This window comes from Aegilops tauschii, chromosome 6 (assembly GCF_002575655.3).
Source record: "Aegilops tauschii subsp. strangulata cultivar AL8/78 chromosome 6, Aet v6.0, whole genome shotgun sequence".
NCBI classification, from domain to species: domain Eukaryota; kingdom Viridiplantae; phylum Streptophyta; class Magnoliopsida; order Poales; family Poaceae; genus Aegilops; species Aegilops tauschii.
In genome coordinates, this window is record NC_053040.3 from 81,565,007 (window position 1) to 81,588,163 (window position 23,157).

Consider the following 23,157-nt stretch of genomic DNA (forward strand, 5'->3'; position numbering starts at 1 on the left):
TGCCACACTCACCTATTGGGATTGTTGGGACTTTTTTTCACTTACTAAATCAACCAAGGTAATTAGAAATTGGGGGCCCTGTTCTGTCGCCCACTTTACTAGACGGCCCAATTGTTCATAAAAAATGGCAAATAAACATTTTGAAGAATGTTGAGTAATTGACTTAACAAAAAGATCTTTCTCTGTTTTGCTTTTGCAACATAGGACAAGACATGTCCCGGTAATTTGGAATATGTTGCGAACAAAAGTTACTCAATAACTAAAATAGGGGCAGCATCTTTTGCAGGAACTCTACCAAATGAGGAAACCAAAACAGCCCAGCACAATGGTTCTGTTTCCCAAAAATGGTTCACCGAAGGTAGGCGTAGGCAATACGCAATAGCACTGGGGATATGGAGCTTGACTGCAATGGGGTGAAGTTTATAGTATTTGTTTCTGCTATGTATCTATGACTTTCTTGATGCATGTATGTATTCAATATGACTATTAATATCGATTATTGTGATCTATTTCTAGTATTTTTTCCCTTTCCTTGCAATTATATTAATTTTGGAGTTCTACCACTTTTTTTATAAAAATAGCAGTTTGATCCTTTTATATTATTCCTTGTATCCATTAAATTATCTCATTAAACTCAATCCATCATAAAAGGGAGATCACTTTTATTTTTATGTTAATTATATGAAAAGCAATAGTAGGAATTTTTTTCTTATGCATGCATTGGAATTCAATATGATTGTTTACCTGAACTATTGAGATCATTTCTATTATTCTTTTTCTTTGCCTAATGTTCTATTATCTTACATATGTAATTATTATATCACTATATTGTTATTTATATCATCATAATTCTTAGTTTATTATTCTCCAAAGGATAATAGGTAATTTATAAATTATTGTATGGGCGTTCGACTATTTCTCATTAGAACTATGCTACATGTATGAAATAGATATGTTACAAAAGGATTACGAAATGACCGACAAGTTAACCTCTACCCTCAAAGTCGGGCCTTTCTTCTTCCGTTTATCTCCCCGTCGAGCCTATTCTCAAATGTTCTAAATCCCGTCCTCCTGTGTATATACTTCGTGATGGATTGAGTTTTTACCCCTAGTCAGTGTGGTGTATGGAATACTTAACCATAGCCGAAACCATGAGCAACCTGAACACGAGAACCCGTTTCGACGCACTGGGAGCTTTCCCAGGGCCGTCTCTATAGATTTGAGGCCCCGGTACGAAATGCACATTGGCCTTAAAATTAACAAATTCCAGTAAGCTTAGGGCTAGGTGCTTTTTTTAATTACTAGCTAGACGCTTATTAACATATAGAAGGATATAAGCTCTGATAGGAAGATGAAAGTCCTCGGGTTGAGAGCAATTTGCGAGCGATGAGAATGTCAGCAATTCGGTGATCGGCACTTGCAGGTCATGCGCTCGCGCTGCTGAAATGTAAGACGATTGTTTGCTAATGTATGATAAGTTGCCATGTGCCCATGTCAAGGTGCAAAGGGCAGATGATTCTAGGAGAACACGAATAGGTCAGCAATGTCATTTTTTCGAAGATGGGATCACTTTTACGAATACAAGTTCGACCAACTCAACAGGATCTGCCACACTCACTTATTGGGATTGTTGGGACTTTTTTTCACTTACTAAATTAACCAAGGTAATTAGAAATTGGGGGCCCTGTTCTGTCGCCCACTTTGCCCGTGCTACTAGATGGCCCAATTGTGCATAAAAAATGGCAAATAAACATTTTGAAGAATGTTGAGTAATTGAGTTAACAAAAAGACCTCTCTCTGTTTTGCTTTTGCAACAAAAAAGAAGAGATGTTCCAGTAATTTGGAATATGTTGCGAACAGAAGTTACTCAATAACTAAAACAGGGGCGGCATCTTTTGCAGGAACTCTACCAAATTAACGAGGAAACCAAAACAGCCCAGCACGTACAATGGTTCTGTTTGCCAAAAATGGTTCACCGAAGGTAGGCGTAGGCAATACGCAATAGCACAGGATATGGAGCTTGACTGCAATGAGGGTGAAGTGGATTAGTATAGGTGAGATTAGACACAAAACATATATTGAACTCTTGGTACTGTTCTTCTAATAACTTTGTGAAGTTGATTTCCTCCACCGTTTTCCTTTTTCTTGTACGGAACTTATTGGCCAAAAAGTTGTGGAACCATTCCTTCAACTATATATGACAGATGATGCTTCAATTCAACTATATATATAGTTGCCGCCTTCAATATACTAGTAAGCTTGCACGTGCAACACACGTCTCGACTAATATTTACAACCGTCACCTGTGTATGTAAGAGGATAATCTGATTGTAGTAGTAAAAAATATTTCAAATGTACTGTTGTGTAGTTAAGGTTCACTTTCCACCCAAAAAACTATTTGCACTATTATTTCAAATCTTTAGTAGCCTTCTTATTTCTAGTAATCGTACACATGCAGTGCAAACAAAAAGAAAGTTACAAAGACATATATTTGAACTTTGGGACAATGTGCTACTACAAAAAAAATATCACCTATCAATGGCGTGTCTTAAAAAAATGGTGCGTGACTACACTCCATATCCATATCTTGATGCTTGAGTACACTCCATACTCCATTTGCTCCATATGATAGCTTATCCTCCTCTCCAGAAAGAGCTTTATATGTATCCCTACCTGGTATATCAGCATTTCTCAAAAAAAAAAAAAACTGGTATATCAGCACATACTGTGTCCCTACAAGAAGCTTGTAATTTTTTTGGCAGAACATATAAACCCAGTAGCAATCAAGTCTCATGGGAAAACTGATCACTCAATTAGCGAGAAAGTGCTCACTTAGCAAGTTTACTTAATGCATCATGATTTGTTTCTTGAAACTTCATGCTTAGTGAAAGAAAAGTAAGGCTTGGAGATCTTTCTAAAGTTTAGTATGGAATAACTTTCTCAATTGCATGGCATTTAGTGATTCTGTATAAAGAAAATGGTTACAGGCTTGGTAAAGGAACAATATTCCTACAGACAAGCTAGTGATAAATCTCATGTAGGCTTCCACAAATAACTACAGGCACAACACACACGAACTCCTGAAGAATTGGCACGATTGGCATGTAGTAGGTCCTACAATATAAAGCAAATACAGTTTAGAGGAAATTTCTTAATTATGCCTGCAAAATTAGATCTAACAAATTTGCACACTAATACTCAGACACCACAGATGTTTGATATGGCTTGACATTTTATAATACAACTGGTGAGCGCAAGCGTACTTCCTCAGTGCCAAAGGTACTTACATATTCTAAATTAAAATGTACCAAGTACACGGCTCTACAAAATTCAGACAAGCCTGTGTTAAAAAAAGTGTTTTACAAAATAAAGCCCTTCCTTGCATTACAAGAAAACCCTATCATAAGAAGACAAGTAGTGCAGCCATTCAAGAGGGATAGATAAGTTTCAGTTACCTTGTTAATTGCTCGGCCTTCTCTGCCGAAATTGATCAGTATGCGCCCTCCACCCCCTTCACAAACACACAAAACATGGGCAAGAACAAGCAGATACAGATCCTCAAAGATTTTGAAATGGATCAAGGCCTTCTATTTGACTCCTAGTTCAGAGTGCTATGTCTCAAGAACAAGTAAGCATATGTACAATCTTTTTATGCATGCATCTATTTGGAAAGACAAAGCCAATAGTAAAAAGCTAGAGCATGAAATGGACCATGGGTTTTGCAAACTACGACTTCAGCAAATCTGCAACCAATAAATATCAGTGCACATAACTTTAACCAGGGCAATTTAAATGCTGACTCTTAAATCCAGAACAATACGAAATAGATAAATTTGCCTAGGAGATGCATGTACTATCTTTTTTACTTGTACATGTGACTATGGAGCAATATCACAGAAAACATAAATACATATTATTAGGAGACCTGAGCAGAAACAAAGCTTATTAGCTGCAGAACTCACACATGCCTTATGAAAGGTCAATGGACTTCACAACTCTACAGTACTGGCCACGGGTGAGCACCTCATGCTATAAGGGCACTCCGACATTCGGTCCAACAGTTAGTGTGCGGTGGGAGTAGTACTGGACACAGGTGAGCACCATGCCGTACAGGGCTTTGGCGAGGAGCTGACGAAGACAGAGATACCAGTGTCGTACAAGGCAGGAATGATGAAGACAGAGATGTCCTCAGGCTTCAAAGGAGCACCAAAAATAATAAGAAGAAAAAACAGTAAGGAAGTTCACCTAGAAACTGTAAAGCATCAGGACGCAACAACATTCAAAGATTCAGGTAACATTCAAAGCAACCTCTGTAGGCCCAAAAATTAAAGAGGACACTATCGATCAATACACAAAACAACCGAAACTACCACAACATTATTTATGTATAATTATGTAGCTTAAGTTGTACATTGTTTTCATGACAAAAATACTTTGCGCAACATGAAATCTGAAAATGCAGTATTTCTCATGAATGTTTGGCTATGTCCTATAGTGGTGATCAGAGATTTGTCTATTTCAATAAGAGATCGATGGGGATCACTTGAAAAAAAATCTAATCAGGTGGATATGAAGCTCACCATCTGGAACCAATACGAACGCATACCTCGAGCTCCTGCCTCCCAACGCATCTGGGTGATAGTTCTATCAAATTGGATGGATTGGAGACTGGAGGACCATCAGCGTTGCTACAGGAGCGAACCCCCAAACGGCGGCTGCCCACACTGTGTATAGACGTGTCGCTCCCACCGGAGGCCTCTCTGCATCATGCTTGACACCTTCCTCGCGGTCGGCATGCCGAGGTGCTCAATGTGCTCTCCCGCGTCAACCGTGGCGGTGTTGTGCCTGCTCTTTCGTGGTGGTGAGGTCGGGTCCGGGTTATGGACCTGGGGGGAGGGACTGAGGGAGGCAGCCGCTTGCGGCGCCGTACATCTTCCTCGGAAGGAGCACATAAATCGCTCCCCTCTTCCCCGACGTGGAGGTGCGCCCGGATCTGATGCTCCTCGTCCGCACGGCCGCCTCCTGCAGGAAGCTCCATTTGGCGCAGCACAGTCTGTGCGAAGGAGCGGCGAACGGTCACGGCGACCCGCGCTCCAGAAGAGGCCGGTGGCGACCACGTACTAGGGGCATCAGCCGAGTGGAGGAGCGATGGCCTGAATGCCGTGTGGAAGCGGCAGATCGGTGGAGCGGCGGGCGGCGACCCTGTGCCTCGCTTGGTAGGAGCGGCCGGCGGCGACTGGGCAGAGGCAAGGTGCGTCGCATTCTCGGCAAGGGCGATTTGATGTGGATGAAGGGATTGGTAGTCGATGGCTGGCTAGATCGGGCAGCGGTTCGGCGGGGCGGGGAGGCGGCGTGCGGCGCGAGAGGAGCAGGAGTAGGAGGGTGGCGTGCGGGCGTGCATGCGTGCGTGCGTGGGGTTATAGCTGGCCAAACGGGCCGGCCCGACCCGGCACGGCACGGCCCATCCTAATCGTGCCTGGCACGGCCCGGCCCGCCAAGGCACGATTATTATACGGGACGTGTCGTGCCGGCCCGCGTGCTGCAGCCTGCAGCCCAGGCACGGCCCATATGTTAATCGGGCCGGCCCACCGGCACGCTAGGCCCGCTAATCTGCCTCCTATTTTGCGCACTGGGCGTTTTTTAGCCTATTTTTACCTGTTGGGCCACATTAGGATACATAAAAAATAAAAATAAAAGATAATCGGGCCGTGCCGTGCCGGCCCGCGTGCTCGGCCTTCAGGCCCAGGCACGGCCCGTGGCGTGCCGCGTGCCGGGCCTGCCCGTTTAGCACGTGCCGTGCCGTGCCAGGCCCGTGCCGTGTCGGCCGTGCTACCGGGCCGGCCAAGCTATCCCGGCCCGTTTGGCCACCTATACGTGGGGTTGCGGCAGTTTTTTTCTTTTTAACGATGGATGGATTAGCGATGGCTTAATGCGTGGCTTGTAGCGTTAACCACGGGAGGATTATGGACCATTAGATCTTGTACATGAATGGGTTAGATTGTTTGGATCTGCCCCCTCTCTTCCTCCTTTTATAGGGACTAGGACAAATGCCCGTGCGTTGCAACGGGCGAAAAAATATCGTAAAACTTGCTCCGTGTGGTAGTGCGCGTCAATTTTAATATACATTTCTGATAAACATCAGTAATAAGTTTATACTATTATTGCTTTTCGAAATATGAAGTGTGGACGTAAAGAAGTCACCCTAACATCTGATAGAGGAGTAGTGCTGCATAGAATAGTCTAGTAATCAGCTTTGTATTTTATATTTCGGAAAACACAAATATTCCTTTACTTTTAAATAACTAAAAAAGCATATTTTATTAGAATTGAAACATGTTTTGAAAATGAACTTTTTTTGAACACAAGTTTTTTGTGAAAGAGAATTTTTAAAAATTTGTGATCAATTTTAAATGATTTTTTAAAAAAATTGAACATATTTTGGGAAAGCGTGAAAAACATGAATTTCGAGCAATATTGAAAAGCATGAATTTTTTAAAGCAAGAAGAATTTGAAACACTCTTTGTCTTTAAAAAAACACACGCTGGGTGTCTGCAACGAAAAATGGATTGTTGGGTCCATACCATGTAGTATAAAGTTGAGAAAGTCGTAGGGATGTCCTTTGATGGCGCCTCCTTCAGCTTAGTACTATCATCAGGTGAAAGAGGAAATGGTGTAATTGTTTTCAGCAGGATATACAAACTGTGGAATTGTTGTATACTATTCGAGAGTTTAACAACCAATCCAAAAGTTTTTCTTAGAAATTTCAAAAGATTTGCAAAATATTTTTTTGGATGAAAGAGTAGTGGTGCATTGAAGTGGGATTGTTTATGTACAATTATTTTTGTTAATATTCGAAAGCAAACATTTTTTTACTATATTAATTATATTTTTAGAAAATTTTGGTTATTTGATTTGCAAGATTATATTCCGTTCTTTTTCTTTTGCACTATGAACTTAGTCATCATCATCATCATAAAAAAGCAAGCTTTTCTCTATTCCCCATCACAGGTAAATTTCGGGTGAATTGTAAAAACAAAGCTAAATTTTAAGATGCACCATCGTCACATTCTTTCTACTCTTCACAAGAAATATTATTTCCAATATTTCACTAACTTTAATTATTGTATTTGATGATGTATTCATAAGATGTAGTAAGCTAGAACATTAAACTATGACAGTAATAACAATAAAACAATAACAAGTAAATCGGTGCTCATTTTTCTCAAAAGAAGTAAATCGGTGCTCATATATTTAGAAAGAGAAGAATTGCAATCGATGCTAGCATGCATGGCAAGCTCCAGCAGCTTCTGGTCGGTGCAGCCAATAAAGAAAGCAATCCACACAAAAGAAAAAAAACCCCGAGACCACTACTCCGTGGACATCGCCATTCTTCCAGCAGCGCTGCTGCTCTTCTTGCTCTTTCTCTTTATCCATCCACATCCAGTGCGCCGACAAGCCCACCCCATCAGCGGTGCTCTCCTTCCTCTCATCTCTATCCGTGCTCTAGCCACACACCACCCACGCGCCCTTCTTGCTTCAGTCGACGGCTCCTCGTTCCCCTCTCCCTCCCCTCCTCCACAACTAACCAAGCACCGCCCTCTCACGGTTCACGTTCGTCGGCCGGTTGCAGCGCGGCTCCTGTTGGCCGAGCCTGCGCGCGCGGGGGCTGGCTGGGCCGATGGCTGAGGCGCGGCAGTGGTGGCCTGCTCACGGTCGAGCTCGGCGGCTACTTGACGGGGCCGCGTGGATCTGCCCCGAGGCTCCGGGCTCCGGATCTGCGTGGTCATGTCCACCTCACCCTCCGACAGCGCCTTACTGCGGCGCTTCGGGCCCAGATCTCGCCGGTTGGCGCGTAGATGTGCGTGCGCTCGGCTTGAGGTAGCGCAAGGATGATGGGGCGGCTTGGATGGTGGCCCGTGCAGTGTGCGGCTGCCCTGTGAACCCCGAGTTTTCTCTTTCGCGAGAGCATCCATCTATTATGATGGACAAATCTTTGTTCAATTTTTCTGAATCTTCACCTCGTCTCTCAGCAGAACGCAGGCGTCCCACGATGACGACGCAGGGGGGTGCAGCATCTGGTCCAGCATGGCGCGGAGGCCGGCGGCGACGACCTCGTGGCTCTCTCAGCAGAACTCGGGCTGCGGCGCGACGCCAAGCCACGCCTGCACTCTGCTGTCATCTGGACGCATGCCATGATGGTCACGCCCTCAAGCTCCAGCACGAGCCCCGCCTTCAAGCGCCGTGCTGCAGCCCGCGTTCCTCTGCTCTGACCGCACACATCGCGCCGCTGCCCGAGTTCCTCTGCTCTGACCGCACCCGACGCCCGCGCCGGCGACCACCAAGAACCCCACCACCTCCTCGCCTCCGCTTGCTGCACGTCGCCAGGAGCGCCGCCACCCTCCTAGGAGCCCCGTTGCCGTTCCCCTATGACCCTCGATCGATTACTTGGCTTCTGCGGCGTGGACTCCGGCGCCAAGCGGCGGTGAGTGGCCGGCGGTGGAGTCTGAGAATGGATAACAGGCAGTACTGCGGGCTGAATTCCAACCACTGCAGGGGCTATTTTGCAAAAATGTAACGTACTCTCAGGAACACACTTTACATAGGACTGCGGGTTGAATTCGGATAAATACAGGGGCTTTTTTGTAAGAACGGCGACGACGGACGACGAGAGGTGGGTCGGGACGGGAGGAAAGAAAATCGGGAGCGAGGGGGTCGTACGAAAGGCTTGACGAACTTAAGAGGGGAAATATAACAGCCGCCGCCAGCCTCCTCGGCTCCCACTCCGCTCGCCACTCAGAGAGCCCCCCCAAATCCCCAAACCTCACCGGCTCATCCGCCGCCGTCGACCATGGCCGGGCGGTCGCCGTTCACCAACCTCGACCCCGTGACGGCGGCCGACTTGCAGCGCAGGGGCTTCAACCCGCTCGAGCTGGACCGAGCCACGGAGCAGCTGCTCACGTACGTCTACACCAGCCTCATCCCCGACTTCCCCTTCCTCGCCACCGGGCGGCTCGCCGCCCGCCCCGCCTCCGACGGCGTCGACCGCATCAGCCGCCTCCCGCGCGCGCTCCTGCGCGACATCGTCTCCCGCCTCCCCGTTACGGACGCGGCGCGCACGGCCGTGCTCTCCTCCCGCTGGCGCACGGTCTGGCTCTCCGCGCCGCCCGTCCTGGTCGACGCCTACCTCGGGGAGGACGACTACGCCTGGCCCCCCACGCCGGCCAACTCGCCCGCCATCACCGCCGCCGTCTCCCGCGTCCTCGAGGCGCACCCGGGCCCCTTCCGCCACGTCCACCTCGTCTGCAGCCACATGAACGCGTACCGGGCCCGGCTCGCGCGCTGGCTCCAGCTCCTCGCCGCCAAGGGCGTCCAGGACCTCGTCCTCGTCAACCGCCCCTGGCCGTGCGACGTGCCCCTCCCCGACGCGCTCTTCGCCATCAGCACCCTCGTCCGCCTCCACATCGGCCTCTGGAAGTTGCCGGACACGGCCCGCCTGGGAAGTTACCGGACGTTTCCCCACCTCCGCGAGCTTGGCATCTGCAGCGTCGTAATGGAGGAGGGGGACGTCGACGCCATCGTCGCCAGGAGTCCCGTCCTGGAGGTCCTGAGCATCCAGGGAAGCAGCAAGGGGCTGCGTCTCCGCCTCGTCAGCCAGAGCCTACGGTGCGTGCAGATCTGCGGTTCTGTTGTGGAAGACATTGCCGTGGTGAAGGTCCCATGCCTCGAGCGGCTCATCCTGCATGGATGCCGGGATCTGGCTGGTGGCATGTGTAGCAGGATCAGGATTCTTGATGCCCCCAATCTGCGCGTGGTCGGATTCTTGGAGCCAGCAAATCATGTCCTTAAGATCGGAGACACCATCATAAGGGTAAATATGCTCGTCTCCTGTCTGTCTAATTGTGCAGTTAGCAAATAGCATGTCCCACTCCCACTGGTGGAGGTCCATGAGTTCAAAATGTGTCATCTTTGGTCCTAAATTGGTTGGTTTCAGGCTGGGATGAAGGAGAGCACAGCCACAATTCTCACAAGCGTGAAGATCCTCAGCTTAAATGTGCGTTTCGGTATCCGCAGCGAGGCAGAGATGGTGCCCAGGTTCCTCAAATGCTTTCCCAATGTGAAGACACTGCATATCATGGTATTTGCCAATATTAGAACCTACTCTCAGCTATCATGTCTTCTCTGCACATAGATTAGAGTACACAACTAAATTCTGGATTCTGTGTGCTCAGTTCTTTGTGTTGTGACATTTGGTAATAAAATTTTATGGTGGCACGGAGGCACATTGTTTATTACGTCAGTAATTTCATTTTTATTGCTCTGCTTATGCCCAGATTTTTTTTTCTTGAACACGCTGCGTCTAATGTGTGTCTACATTTGCATTTGAGCTGCAGCAAGCTAATAGAATGCCTGCTATAACAATTGTGAGAGGCATGCGTACTTATTTCACGCTGATGAAATATACACATTAATAATATTGCGCATTGCAGTCTACAGTATCTTGGAGGTTTGTGTGGTAGGTATACCATATTACCATATCTATGCTACTATACTAGTTGCATCATTTCAGGAAAGCATCTCTGATAAGGAGTAAGTTCCAAGAACTTGTGATGACTCCCATCAAGTAATTCGTCTTAAGAAACATATCTGGCAAAATGTGCACTTAAGATCCTCCATTATAGACTGAGCTCTGCAGCCACATTTCTTGTTTTTTATTTATGGATGATAATCAAGGGAGGCCGAATAACACATGCTCCCACTAATCAGATCCAGCCTTTAGTTATGCATGAGGATAATTAGAGTTTAATGTTGAGCACTGCCTGTAATTTATGAAACTTATATGCCGACAAGGACACCCTTTGTTCAGGAAAATGTACTTCGAAATACTGTTACCTTTATATTTCTTTCCAAACACCTAGTAACTATGGACCAATGTATCTGATCTAATTCATGGTGCTTACATTCATACTTATTTCCACTAGATGTTACATGGTGTTCTTGCTGCATCTTGCAGCAGACTTTGTTATGTGGAGATGTTTTGTCTGATTGGTTTGCATAAATTTGTCAAATCAGTTATCACTAGAGGTCTTTATGATCTTTCAATGTTCTTCTGCTGTGAAAAGTGAATCTTGTATGTAGTTATGCAAGAGATTTAAGTAACTAGGACAAGAATAAGGTGACTGTAACATCACTAAATCAGTCATATGACTTTGCATACTTGAACAATTGTAAACGTGACTTGAGCAGTCGCAGCATAAATGCCAAGCCTTGCCATTTATTCTCAACACACGTAGACTATATTGCACAACAAGAATTCTTGGGGTCGCATGTTGATCTGTTTATGTTAATGGTATTTGGTTAGAAAATTTCTTTGTTCCACATTTTATCATTCTGTATATTATGCCATTTCTTCCACATATCAGATCCAGCATTTAGGTATGCCTAGGTATATTGCACAGTATAGGCTTCACCATATATGTTGAGGCTTTCTTCACTCTCCAAATGTGCGCACCCTCCTCAGATGCTTCCCAACTGTTGACCGATTTAATCTATTGTTTGCAGTCTGGAAAATGCAATCAGTCCACTGGTACGCTCAACCTCAAGTTCAAGGAGGTTCCCATTGAAAGTGCCATGTTGGGCATCTCAGAGATGTATTTCCGTGAGTTCCGAGGGGATGAAGGCGAGGTTGCCTTCCTCAAGTCGTTGTTCAAGAGTGCGGATGTGCTGGAGATGGCGGTGATTATGATGGCAAATCCAAGCTTCACGCAGTTTTCACCAGATGACGCACTTTCCAAGGTGAAGAGTGCTTCTGAGCTCAGTAGATCCTCCGGCAAAGTGGTGGTGGTTGTGAGTGGAGGTCCTGAAGGAGGAAGACCGTGGAGTTTCCAGAAAGGAACTGATTTTTCATGCGAGGACCCTTTTTCAGTAGTTGTGGAGAACCTTCGCAAAGCTTAGTGCCTGTGAAGCGGTGGAAGGTGTTTTTATTTTGGCTGTGAACTATGAAGCACGCATTGTATCCGAAACTTCGGTGGTCCTTCTTACATTTAGTGCCTGTGAAGTGGTGGAAGGTGTTTTTTTTTGGCTATGAACTATGAAGCACGCATTGTATCCGAAACTTCGGTGGCCCTTCTTACATTGCAAACTTTGTGTTAAACTTGTGGCCTGATTTCTGGTGGCAATCAGAAATGCGATCTACTGATATTTTGCTTCCTGTGTCACCTTGTGTTGTGAGTTTCCCTAGGTTTTCTCCTTCAAATGCTTGTTGATTGTTCTGACAAATTAATTATCATGAGAGCACTACATGGTCTTTGACATGCGATGTACTGATCATATGCTATATCTTTGAACTGCATGAACATATTATCTTGACCAACTATGACTCAAAAACACCAAGCCTTTGCCAATATCTGAAAGAGTCGGCCGCATGCAAAGGCTCTTGCAGTTCTCACAAAATATAGTTTAGTTAATTAGTTGACATTAAAAAGGAGAGGTGTTGAATAGACCACCTCTTTTGTCTGCAAAATGTGCACTGCTAACTTTCCTGCCAATTTTGCAATGTGTTTTATATTTCCATTAAAGAAAAAGGAGATGTTATATATATCTTATAAAAGGAAATACTACAAGCTTAGTTTTGTTGCATCAGAACAGATCCAGAGCATGTTGGCACTTTCGGTTGATGGGAGCGTATGCGGAAGATGATGGATCGGTGACTGTTGGAATGATTTTGAGAAGACAGGATGGCTTGGTGGTTTTTGCTGCACATTGGTACATATTATAATTGCAACGAAGGTCTTGAAGCAGAGATACATGCGATAATGATGGACATGACACTCGCTGTGCATCATTCTGAAGGGCCCATTCTCATGCGGTCAGACTCGGCGGTGGCTCGTTCTATCATTTGTAATAATAGTTTGGATCGCGTTGCTTATGGACAACTAGTTTGAGAGATTAAGTTTTTAATGGTTGGTAGCACTATTGGTTGGTAGGGTTTTTATTCCTTAGATAATTCATAGAGATCAAAGTAGGATTGCAGATTGCCTAGCTAGGTATAGTCGAACTGAATGCACCATGGTTGTGTGGTTGCATCAAGGTTCTCCATGTATAGAGGAAATCTTCCTTCTGGATTGTAACCCTATTACTACGGAATAAAATTCTTATTGAACCCACACAAAAAAAGATATCCAGAGCAGTTTATTAACATAAAAAACTGAACAACTTTGTGGGCCAGTGGCCCGCAACAGGCAGTCTCGCAAGGGATCCGTCCTAGCCCAGCCCAACACTGGGGCTGACTCCCATCGTCGTTCCTGCCTATGTATATAGAGCTCGCTTCTTTATCCCTCAGTATGAAAAAAAAAACAGAAAGGGAAAGCAGAGCTCACTTCATCTTCTCCCTGAGCTTCCACTCCGTCGATCCGAATGCCATGCCGTACGAAGCCGCCCTGGGAAGAATCGTAGGAAGTTGATTCCCGTCTTCAACATGGGCGTCTCCATGGAGGGACTCTCCATCTGCCCCGTGCAGCAAGATCTGATCTTTGTTGTCACCTAATGGGTTGAGAGAGTGAGAAGAAGGAAGGGAGGCAGCGATAATGGTTTCCCACATATTTCTATGCTTCTATTGCCCCTTAAATAAGGATATGGACCGCCTACAAAGTTAACTTAAACGTCACATCCGACTTGATGTGACGGGTTTATGATGTCACTGACTCACCGTCATTGTAGACGACGTCACTGATTCGAGTCCGTTGTGGATGACTCCACTGACTCGGAACCACTGTAGATGACGTCTACAATGGTCTGTCTACCTACCATGTTGACGGTGCGATCTTGGCCGAAAATACCAGAACGAAAGTCGCACAATGAGTTTACCCAAATTCGGGCCTATGTTGAGGAGTAATACCATACGTCTGGCTTTCAGTTGTTATTCATGGTGGGATACCACGTGTGAGGGATAACCATGGGGAGATGTATTTTGTCCACGGGAGTAGATGGGATTTAGAGCCTCGTAGCCCTCCCCTTATATGCACGGTGGAGGCTAGGGTTTTTACAGGGGGTAGATCCAATCTTGGCCTCTGTCATGCTAGTTTGGGGACCAAGAAGATGTCTAGATACCTATCCTATCCTCCGGGCTCCTTTCTGTCGCCAGCTCCTTGGTGGACCTCTTGGGTCGTGTGGCAGGCCTGCTGCCAGGCTCCCCGTGGAATAGCTACCCCCGATGTATTACACCGCCCGTAGCCCCCGAGCTTGTCTGGGGTTGAAGTGGTTGGCCTTCGAAGTACCAGGCATGATCTTTTTGTCTTCATGCAAGTTGTCAGGACTTGTCTCTGGGAGCTTGGTCTTATACCCGCGGGCCTGCCCACTACGAAGGCTCTTGGAAAGACTTCCTAGTTGATGTAGGACGAACGGTGAGGGCTCCCTAAGTTCGGAGCTTCCGGCTAAGTCTTGTGCGTGGCTTGTGGCTTGCGTCTGTCTTGTGAGGCTCACCTACCCCTCGAGTGTCTGTGTAGTCCGAGGTTTAATGTCATGTCGCCTGCAGGCGGAAACGTCACGAGCCAGTTTCATCTTGTCTTGTCAGATCGGGCCAGTGGACTGTTGGTCCTGGCTCGTCATGATGAGGACACCTCGAATCCCGCATCCCCATCCCGCCAAACGTGAAACCACAGAGGATGTGGGGCTCGTGTCGTGAGGCCCGCCGAATTGTAATCGCGGCGACTCTAAAAGTGGAAAAAGAGGATAATTTTCCTTGTGCTTCCTTCTTATTCATCCCCGCGCATTCTGTCTATTCGCCTCCTCCACCATTGCCGCGCTCCACGCAGCTCGCACGACCCTCTTCTTCAATTCTACGCACCCGTCGAGATGGCCAAGACTAAGGGCGGTCAAGGGCAGACCCACATCTAGAGCTCTACCCAAGCGACCGTGGCCGCGGAGCGGAAGCGGAAGAGGGCCACTACCAATTGTGAGCCGAAGAAGCGGCAGCGAATGAAACCACACGGAAGTGGTTCCCGTCGGCTGCCTGCGTTGAGGAGCTCGACCATCTGGTGTCAGGGAAATCAATGCCGGCGGATCTGGTGCGCAGGGTTCCCGGGAATGAAGCTCTGCCGATGCCGACCGACGGCGAGCACGTGCTCCATCGGGAGTTTTTTGGGTGAGGGCTCAAATTTCGGCTGCATAGGAGACCACCCTTTCCTTCGCTCTTATTGTGTTTGATTGCCAGGTTATGCGTGGTGACCACCGGATGCCGACCGGATTAAAATCAACACTGATGCAGGTATATCCACGGAGGCACACCTGGGAGGTGTAGGGGGTCGCTAGATCCTCCTCGGCCTTCTTGGACACTTGGAGCAAGCAATGACAGGGCATTATAAACTCACTTGCTTGCGGAGGCCTTTGCTCTTCGTGAAGGTGCGTTATTTGCCAAGCTTCGGTGGTTTGCGTGTGTGTGGAGATGGAGACTAATAGTTTAGAGGTGGTGAACCTCTAAAACTCACACTGTTCTTCGTGCTTTGTTACACTGTTAATACATACTGAAGAGCTAACTTTCCGACCTATATTTGTGCTAACACTACTAGAAAAAGGCTTATACATAAAAGTTTACCAGTAGCGCGTATTAAGGACCCCATGCTACTGATAAGTACCACTAGCGTATGTTAAAAAGCGCGCTACTGGTACAGCTTAGCAGTAGCGTGGGTTTCCAGAGGGCACGCTACTGGTAAGTCAGCCACACCACACCCCCGGCCAAAAAATAGTAGCAGCGTTGGTACTCTAACCAGCGCTACTGTTAAGAAAATAGCAGTAGTGCCTGTCCACCAAGAAGCGCTACTGCTACTTCTTCTATGTGTAATATTTTACCAGTAGCGTGGGTTTTGGACAAGCGCTATAGCTAGTTTAACTTACCAGTAGATATTTTGGCTGGCACACATAGCAGTAGCGCACTTTGGTGCCCCGCGCTACTGCTATGGTCGCCAGCTAAAATATCTGCCACCTTTTCCCCCTCTTCTTCCTCCCCCCTTTCTTTCTCCCCCCTCCCTCTTGCACTTGCTTGTTCTTCAATGCTTCCCCTCTTCTTTGCCCCTCCTACCCCCCCTCCATTAATGCCCTCCCTCCTTTCTCTTCCTTTCTTTTGCCCCTCCTCCCCTTCTCTTCTTTGCCCCTCCACCACCCCCTCCATTAATGCCCTCTCTCCTTCCTCTTCCTTTCTTTTGCCCCTTCTCCCCTTCTCTTCTTTGCCCCTCCACCACCCCTCCATTAATGCCCTCCCTCTCATAGCTCTCTCTCTCTCTCTCCCTAGCTAGTTGGAGCTATATTTATGTAGGTACCTCACTATCTAGAGCTACTAGCTAATTATAAGAAGGTGCTCGATATCCCTCTCGACAAATAGGTGAGCAAAAAAAGAGTTGTGCAAGAATGGAAATATGTGTGTTTGCAATTAGGACCGAAACTATGTGCGATGTGAATATACCGAATTGTGTGTGGCATGTGAGTGACATGAGTTGCCTATGTTTTGCCGAAATGTCGATTCAATTCCGTTTCGGCGAATTTCGGGCAAACTCAATATGTCCTATGTTTAGGGAAGGTCATGCCGAATTTTTGTATGAATTTGATCCATGCATGCATATATACGTGGTTATAATATTTGCTTCGCGCGCAGGTGATCATGAAGGTCAATGGAAGGATGGTGGAAAGATACTGGCAATCCGCTGTGGACGACATGTATGAAAAAAGACTGAAGGATGTTTTATGTCCGTGTCGAAAATGCAAAGGAATAGTCAGGCTCGACCCCTTTGAGGGTGGCACATTCAAGGCGCACCTGCTCATGCATGGCCATACTCGGTGGATAAGTGATGATGATGATGATGATGATGATGATGATGATGATGATGAGGATGTCGACGGGGCAGGAAATAACGACATGGGGCCACCAGACGAAGAGATGACCGATTATGTGCCCGAAGAGGAAGACGGCCTCGGAAATGTCGATGGTGAAGAGGCAGTTCAAGGCGGAGAAGACGCGGACACGCCGCCGTCTTCGTCGCTACTAAATTCAGCCATGCAGGACCAGCATGTTCGAGACCTGCTTCGCAAAAAGACGACTAGCGACAGAGCTGCTTCTAGAGAGGAGGCCAAACTGGCGCAACTGGAGGTAGACTCGATGACTCCTTTGTATGACGGTTGCAATCCCGAGGTGACCCGCTTGAGTTTCACACTAGAACTTCTAAAGACGAAGGCAAAAAACAAATGGACAGATACAAGCCTGGATGAGCTTCTGAAGTATCTAAAGAAGGTTCTTCCCGCGGGAAGCCTGTGTCCTACTAGTGTCGAGGAGGCAAAGAAAATCGTGTTCCCTCTTGATCTGCCACACATTAGATATCACACATGCATCAATGATTGCATCATATATCGGAACGAGCACGCGGAAAAAACCATCTATCCAAAGTGCAATGCTTCACGATATAAAAAGGCCGGAAAGAAAGCTCCACAGAAAGTTGTATGGTACTTTCCGATCACTCCGCGTCTACAGCGGTATTTCGTAGATCCTAAGGAAGCAAAGCTTATGTGCTGGCACGCGGAGAGGGTGAAGCCAGATGACGGAGATGAGCCGAAGCTGAGACACCTCGCAGATGCTAGCCAGTGGAGAGCATTAAATGCTAAATTTGATTTTTTCCACAAATGATCCAAGGAACATCGTGCTTGGCGCTAGTAGTGATGGCATGAATCCATTTGGCAACCAGAACACCAATCATAGCACATGGCCCGTGTTTGTATGGATGTACAACCTCCCCCCTGGTTGTGCATGAAGGAAAAATACATACACATGGCTATGCTTATTCAAGGGCCGAGACAACCAGGAAATGATATAAATCTGTATCTCGGGTTACTGAAAGAGGAGCTACAGACCTTATGGACAACGCCGGCCAAGACATGGGATGCAAGCAAAGGAGAGTATTTCTACATGAGAGCCGCGCTGATCACGACGGTGCAGGACTATCTCGGTTACGGCTATCTCTCCAGCCAGGTGTGCCACGGATATTGCGGATGCACGAGGTGCATGGATGATACAACTTCTCTGCAGCTATCCAAAGATGGCGGGTCTTCGAAAATCGTGTACATGGGGCATCGAAGATGGCTCGAGAAGGATGACCCGTGGAGAAAGCGTGGAGATCTATTCAATGGTAAGGCTGAGCATCGAGGTCCTCCACGTAAGCGTAGTGGTGCAGAAATATATGAGTTATTGAAGAACTGGTAAGAGTGCCCCTCACCAGGAAAGACGAAGAAAAAGGCGCCGGAGCCCCTGCTGAAGGTATGGAAGACGAGATCGGTTTTCTGGGACTTGGAATACTGGCCCATACTCGACACACCTCATAGCCTTGATCAAATGCATATCACAAAAAATATCCTTGAGAGTTTGCTTGGAACATTGATGAACATGCCGGGGAGGACCAAGGATGGGCCGAAGGCAAGAAAAGACTTGGAATTTTTGAATATCAGGAAAGATCTCCAAATGCCCGGTAAAAGTTCGTCAGAGGAGACCGAGACGGAGACGGAGACGGAAGATAGGGCAAAAAAGTAAACAAGAAGGAAGAACAATATTGCCCCCCCTCTTGCTTCACCTTAGATCCGAAGGAGGTCGATCAATTGTTCAAGTGCCTTGCCGGAATCAAAGTTAGTTCCGGATACTGTGGGAAGATAAGCATATATCTAGACACTAAGAAAAAAAGGTTCAGTGGGATGAAGTCTCACGACTGTCATGTGATGATGACGCAGTTACTCCCGGTTGCACTTAGAGGGATTATGGACACACATGTGCGTGAGACGCTTAGTGACCTATGCCACTTTTTTGATGCTATCTCTCGAAAGTCGATCAGTGTGAAGCAACTCCATAGGCTACAGGAAGAGATCATTGTCATACTGAATGAGCTAGAGATATACATCCCGCCCGTGTTCTTTGATGTCATGGTGCATCTATGTGTCCACATCGTGGATGACATCATCGACCTAGGGCCGACTATGACGCCCTCGATTCAATCGTACACTAATCATACACGCAAATGTGTACGATCAAGATCAAGGACTCACGGGAAGATATCACAACACAACTCTAGTCACAAATTAAAATAATACAAGCTTTATATTACAAGCCAGGGGCCTCGAGGGCTCGCATACATAAGCTCGAATACTCAAGAGTCAGCGGAAGCAACAATATCTGAGTACAGACATGAGTTAGACAAGTTTGCCTTAAGAAGGCTAGCACAAAATCAACATCGATCGAAAAGGCAAGGCCTCCTGCCTGGGAGCCTCCTAACCACTCCTGGTCATCGGCGGCCTCCACGTAGTAGTAAGCATCGGTGGTGGCATCTGGCTCCTGGGCTCCGACATCTGGTTGCATCAACCGGAAAGAAGAAGAAAGGGGGAAAAGGGGGAGCAAAGCAACCGTGAGTACTCATCCAAAGTACTCGCAAGCAAGGATCTACACTACATATGCATTGGTATCAATGAAAAGGGTTGTATCTGTGGACTGGACTGCAGAATGCCAGAAGAGAAGGGGAAAGCCTAGCCTATCAAAGACTAGCATCTTCTGGAAACCACCATCTTGCAGCAACAGGAGGGAGTAGAGTAGCATAAAGTAAAGTAGTAGAAGTGTTATCAACCTCGGCCAGAGATCCTTTCTCGACTCCCTGCGAGAAAGCAATCCCAGAGCCATACTATCCATTTCTCATCACAATCCAATTCTCATCACAAGTATCCAGTTCTAGTTGTATCGATCGGGATACAACTCCAAGTGTCCGTTACCGTAGGACAGGCTATCGATAGATGTTTTCTTCCCTGCAGAGGTGCACCAACTTACCCACCACGCTCGATTAACTCCGGCCGGACACACTTTCCTGGGTCATGCCCGGCCTCGGCCAAACAATACACCGCAACCCGACCTAGGCTTAATAGAGTGGCCAGCACGCCGGACTAAACCTATGCCCCCAGGGGTCATGGGCCATCGCCCCGGGAACTCCTGCACGTTGCGTGGGCGGCCGGTGAGCAGACCTAGCTACCTCCTTCAACAAGGCAGGTGCTTACGTAGTCCAACCCGGCGCGCGCCGCTCATTCGCTGACGTCTATTAAGCTTCGGCTGATGTATACGACGCAAAACGCCCATACTATGCCCACGTGATGGTTAGTGCTATTAGGCCAGAGGGCCCTCGGATCAAATATCCAAATCGTAGTGGATTAGGAACGCGCGGTAACAAGTAGAGACTCACGAAAGATGTGACCCCGTTGCCCCGTCTCGAGGACGTGTGTCAAGGGCTAGGAATGCCCGGCCACGCCTCGTAATTATCTCGCGGGCACCCTCCAGGTCAACCCGACTCCTCATCACTCGCAAATATGCTTGCGCGGGTACCCCTCAGAGCTGACCCGTCTTTAGTAACATGGTTCAGTGTAAAGTCATAGTAACCATAGTAACTGTGTGTCTAACACCAAGGGGAAAACCTGAGGAATCACCCTTGACGGATTCCACTCGATGTAATCATCAAGGTGAACGTAAGAGGAACCACCCTCGAAGTTCACACTTGAGGGGTTGCACGACAGAGTCGTATCGGAAGTGGTTAAGGCGGAATCACCCTCGATGACCACAACCGAATAGCTACACTACAAGGTAACATCAGAAGTGCTGATGAGGTCTCACCCCCGGCACTCGATAGTAACCCAGTAGTGTCGAGCAACTAAGGGGAAAGTGATGTGCGGTGTCGGGGCCTGGTCTTTGATCCCATTGATCGGGTCTTCAATGATGAAGCAGGGGCAACAAGGACAAGGTGGGGGTCACTGATGGATCACTAACCAACCTATACTAAGCAGTTTAGGATAAGCAGATAGGTAACAATGAGCAGGTTACAAAAGCAGGCTATGCATCAGAATAGGAGCAAACAATAACAGTAGCAAAATCTAATGCAAGCATGAGAGAATGGAATGGGCGATATCGGGATGATCAAGGGGGGGGGGGCTTGCCTAGTTGCTCTGGCAAGGAGGGGTCTGTTGGAAATATGCCCTAGAGGCAATAATAAAATGGTTATTATTGTATTTCCTTGTTCATGATAATTGTCTATTGTTCATGCTATAATTGTATTAACTGGAAACCGTAATACATGTGTGAATACATAGACCACAACATGTCCCTAGTAAGCCTCTAGTTGACTAGCTCGTTGATCAATAGATGGTTATGGTTTCCTGACCATGGACATTGGATGTCATTGATAACGGGATCACATCATTAGGAGAATGATGTGATGGACAAGACCCAATCCTAAGCATAGCACAAGATCGTGTAGTTCGTTTGCTAAGAGCTTTTCTAATGTCAAGTATCGTTTCCTTAGACCATGAGATTGTGCAACTCCCGGATACCGTAGGAATGCTTTGGGTGTACCAAACGTCACAACGTAACTGGGTGGCTATAAAGGTACACTACAGGTATCTCCGAAAGTGTCTGTTGGGTTGGCACAGATCGAGACTGGGATTTGTCACTCCGTATGACGGAGAGGTATCTCTGGGCCCACTCGGTAATGCATCATCATAATGAGCTCAATGTGACCAAGTGGTTGGTCACGGGATCATGCATTACGGTACGAGTAAAGTGACTTGCCGGTAACGAGATTGAACGAGGTATGGGGATACCGACGATCGAATCTCGGGCAAGTAACATACCGATAGACAAAGGGAATTGTATACGGGATTGATTGAATCCTCGACATCGTGGTTCATCCGATGAGATCATCGAGGAGCATGTGGGAGCCAACATGGGTATCCAGATCCCGCTGTTGGTTATTGACCGGAGAGTCGTCTCGGTCATGTCTGCGTGTCTCTCGAACCCGTAGGGTCTACACACTTAAGGTTCGGTGACGCTAGGGTTGTAGAGATATTAGTATGCGGTAACCCGAAAGTTGTTCGGAGTCCCGGATGAGATCCCGGACATCACGAGGAGTTCCGGAATGGTCCGGAGGTAAAGATTTGTATATAGGAAGTCCAGTTTCGGCCACCGGGAAAGTTTCGGAGGTCACCGGTATTGTACCGGGACCACCGGAAGGGTCCGGGGGGTCCACCGGGTGGGGCCACCTATCCCGGAGGGCCCCATGGGCTGAAGTGGGAAGGGAACCAGCCCCTGGTGGGCTGGTGCGCCCCCCATGGGCCTCCCCCTGCGCCTAGGGTTGGAAACCCCGGGGGTGGGGGGCGCCCCACCTGACTTGGGGGGCAAGTTTCCCCCCTTGGCCGCCGCCCCCTTGAGATTGGATCTCTAGGGCCGCCCCCCCCCACAGGGCCCCCATATAAAGAGGGGAGGAGGGAGGGCTGTGACCCAAGCCCCTGGCGCCTCCCTCTCCCCCCGTAACACCTCTCCCTCTCGCTGAGCTTGGCGAAGCCCTGCCGAGATCCCCGCTGCTTCCACCACCACGCCGTCGTCCTGCTAGATCTCCATCAACCTCTCCTCCCCCCTTGCTGGATCAAGAAGGAGGAGACGTCTCTCCCAACCGTACGTGTGTTGAACGCGGAGGTGCCGTCCGTTCGGCGCTAGGATCATCGGTGATTTGGATCACGACGAGTACGACTCCATCAACCCCGTTCTCTTGAACGCTTCCGCTTGCAATCTACAAGGGTATGTAGATGCACTCCCCTCTCTCGTTGCTAGATGACTCCATAGATTGATCTTGGTGATGCGTAGAAAATTTTAAATTTCTGCTACGATCCCCAACAGTGGCATCATGAGCTAGGTCTATGCGTAGATTCTATGCACGAGTAGAACACAAAGTAGTTGTGGGCGATGATTTGTTCAATTTGCTTACCGTTACTAGTCTTATCTTGATTCAGCGGCATTGTGGGATGAAGCGGCCCGGACCGACCTTACACGTACTCTTACGTGAGGCAGGTTCCACCGACTGACATGCACTTGATGCATAAGGTGGCTAGCGGGTGTCTGTCTCTCCCACTTTAGTCGGATCGGATTCGATGAAGAGGGTCCTTATGAAGGGTAAATAGCAATTGGCATATCACCGTTGTGGCTTTTGCGTAGGTAAGAAACGTTCTTGCTAGAAACCCATAGCAGCCACGTAAAACATGCAACAACAATTAGAGGACGTCTAACTTGTTTTTGCAGGGTATGCTATGTGATGTGATATGGCCAAAAGGATG

The 23,157-nt window shown here is 47.6% G+C and overlaps 1 protein-coding gene across 1 annotated transcript; it reads left to right on the forward strand.

The window, feature by feature from the left end:
* The first annotated feature begins 7,836 nt into the window (after nucleotides 1-7,836).
* On the forward strand, nucleotides 7,837-12,201 carry LOC109766336 (F-box/LRR-repeat protein At3g26922). The gene is made up of 3 exons (XM_020325098.4): nucleotides 7,837-9,868; nucleotides 9,992-10,135; nucleotides 11,560-12,201. The coding sequence occupies exons 1-3, from the start codon at nucleotides 8,849-8,851 to the stop codon at nucleotides 11,950-11,952; spliced, it is 1,557 nt and encodes a 518-aa protein (XP_020180687.1). The 5' UTR covers nucleotides 7,837-8,848; the 3' UTR covers nucleotides 11,953-12,201.
* The last annotated feature ends 10,956 nt before the right edge of the window (nucleotides 12,202-23,157 follow it).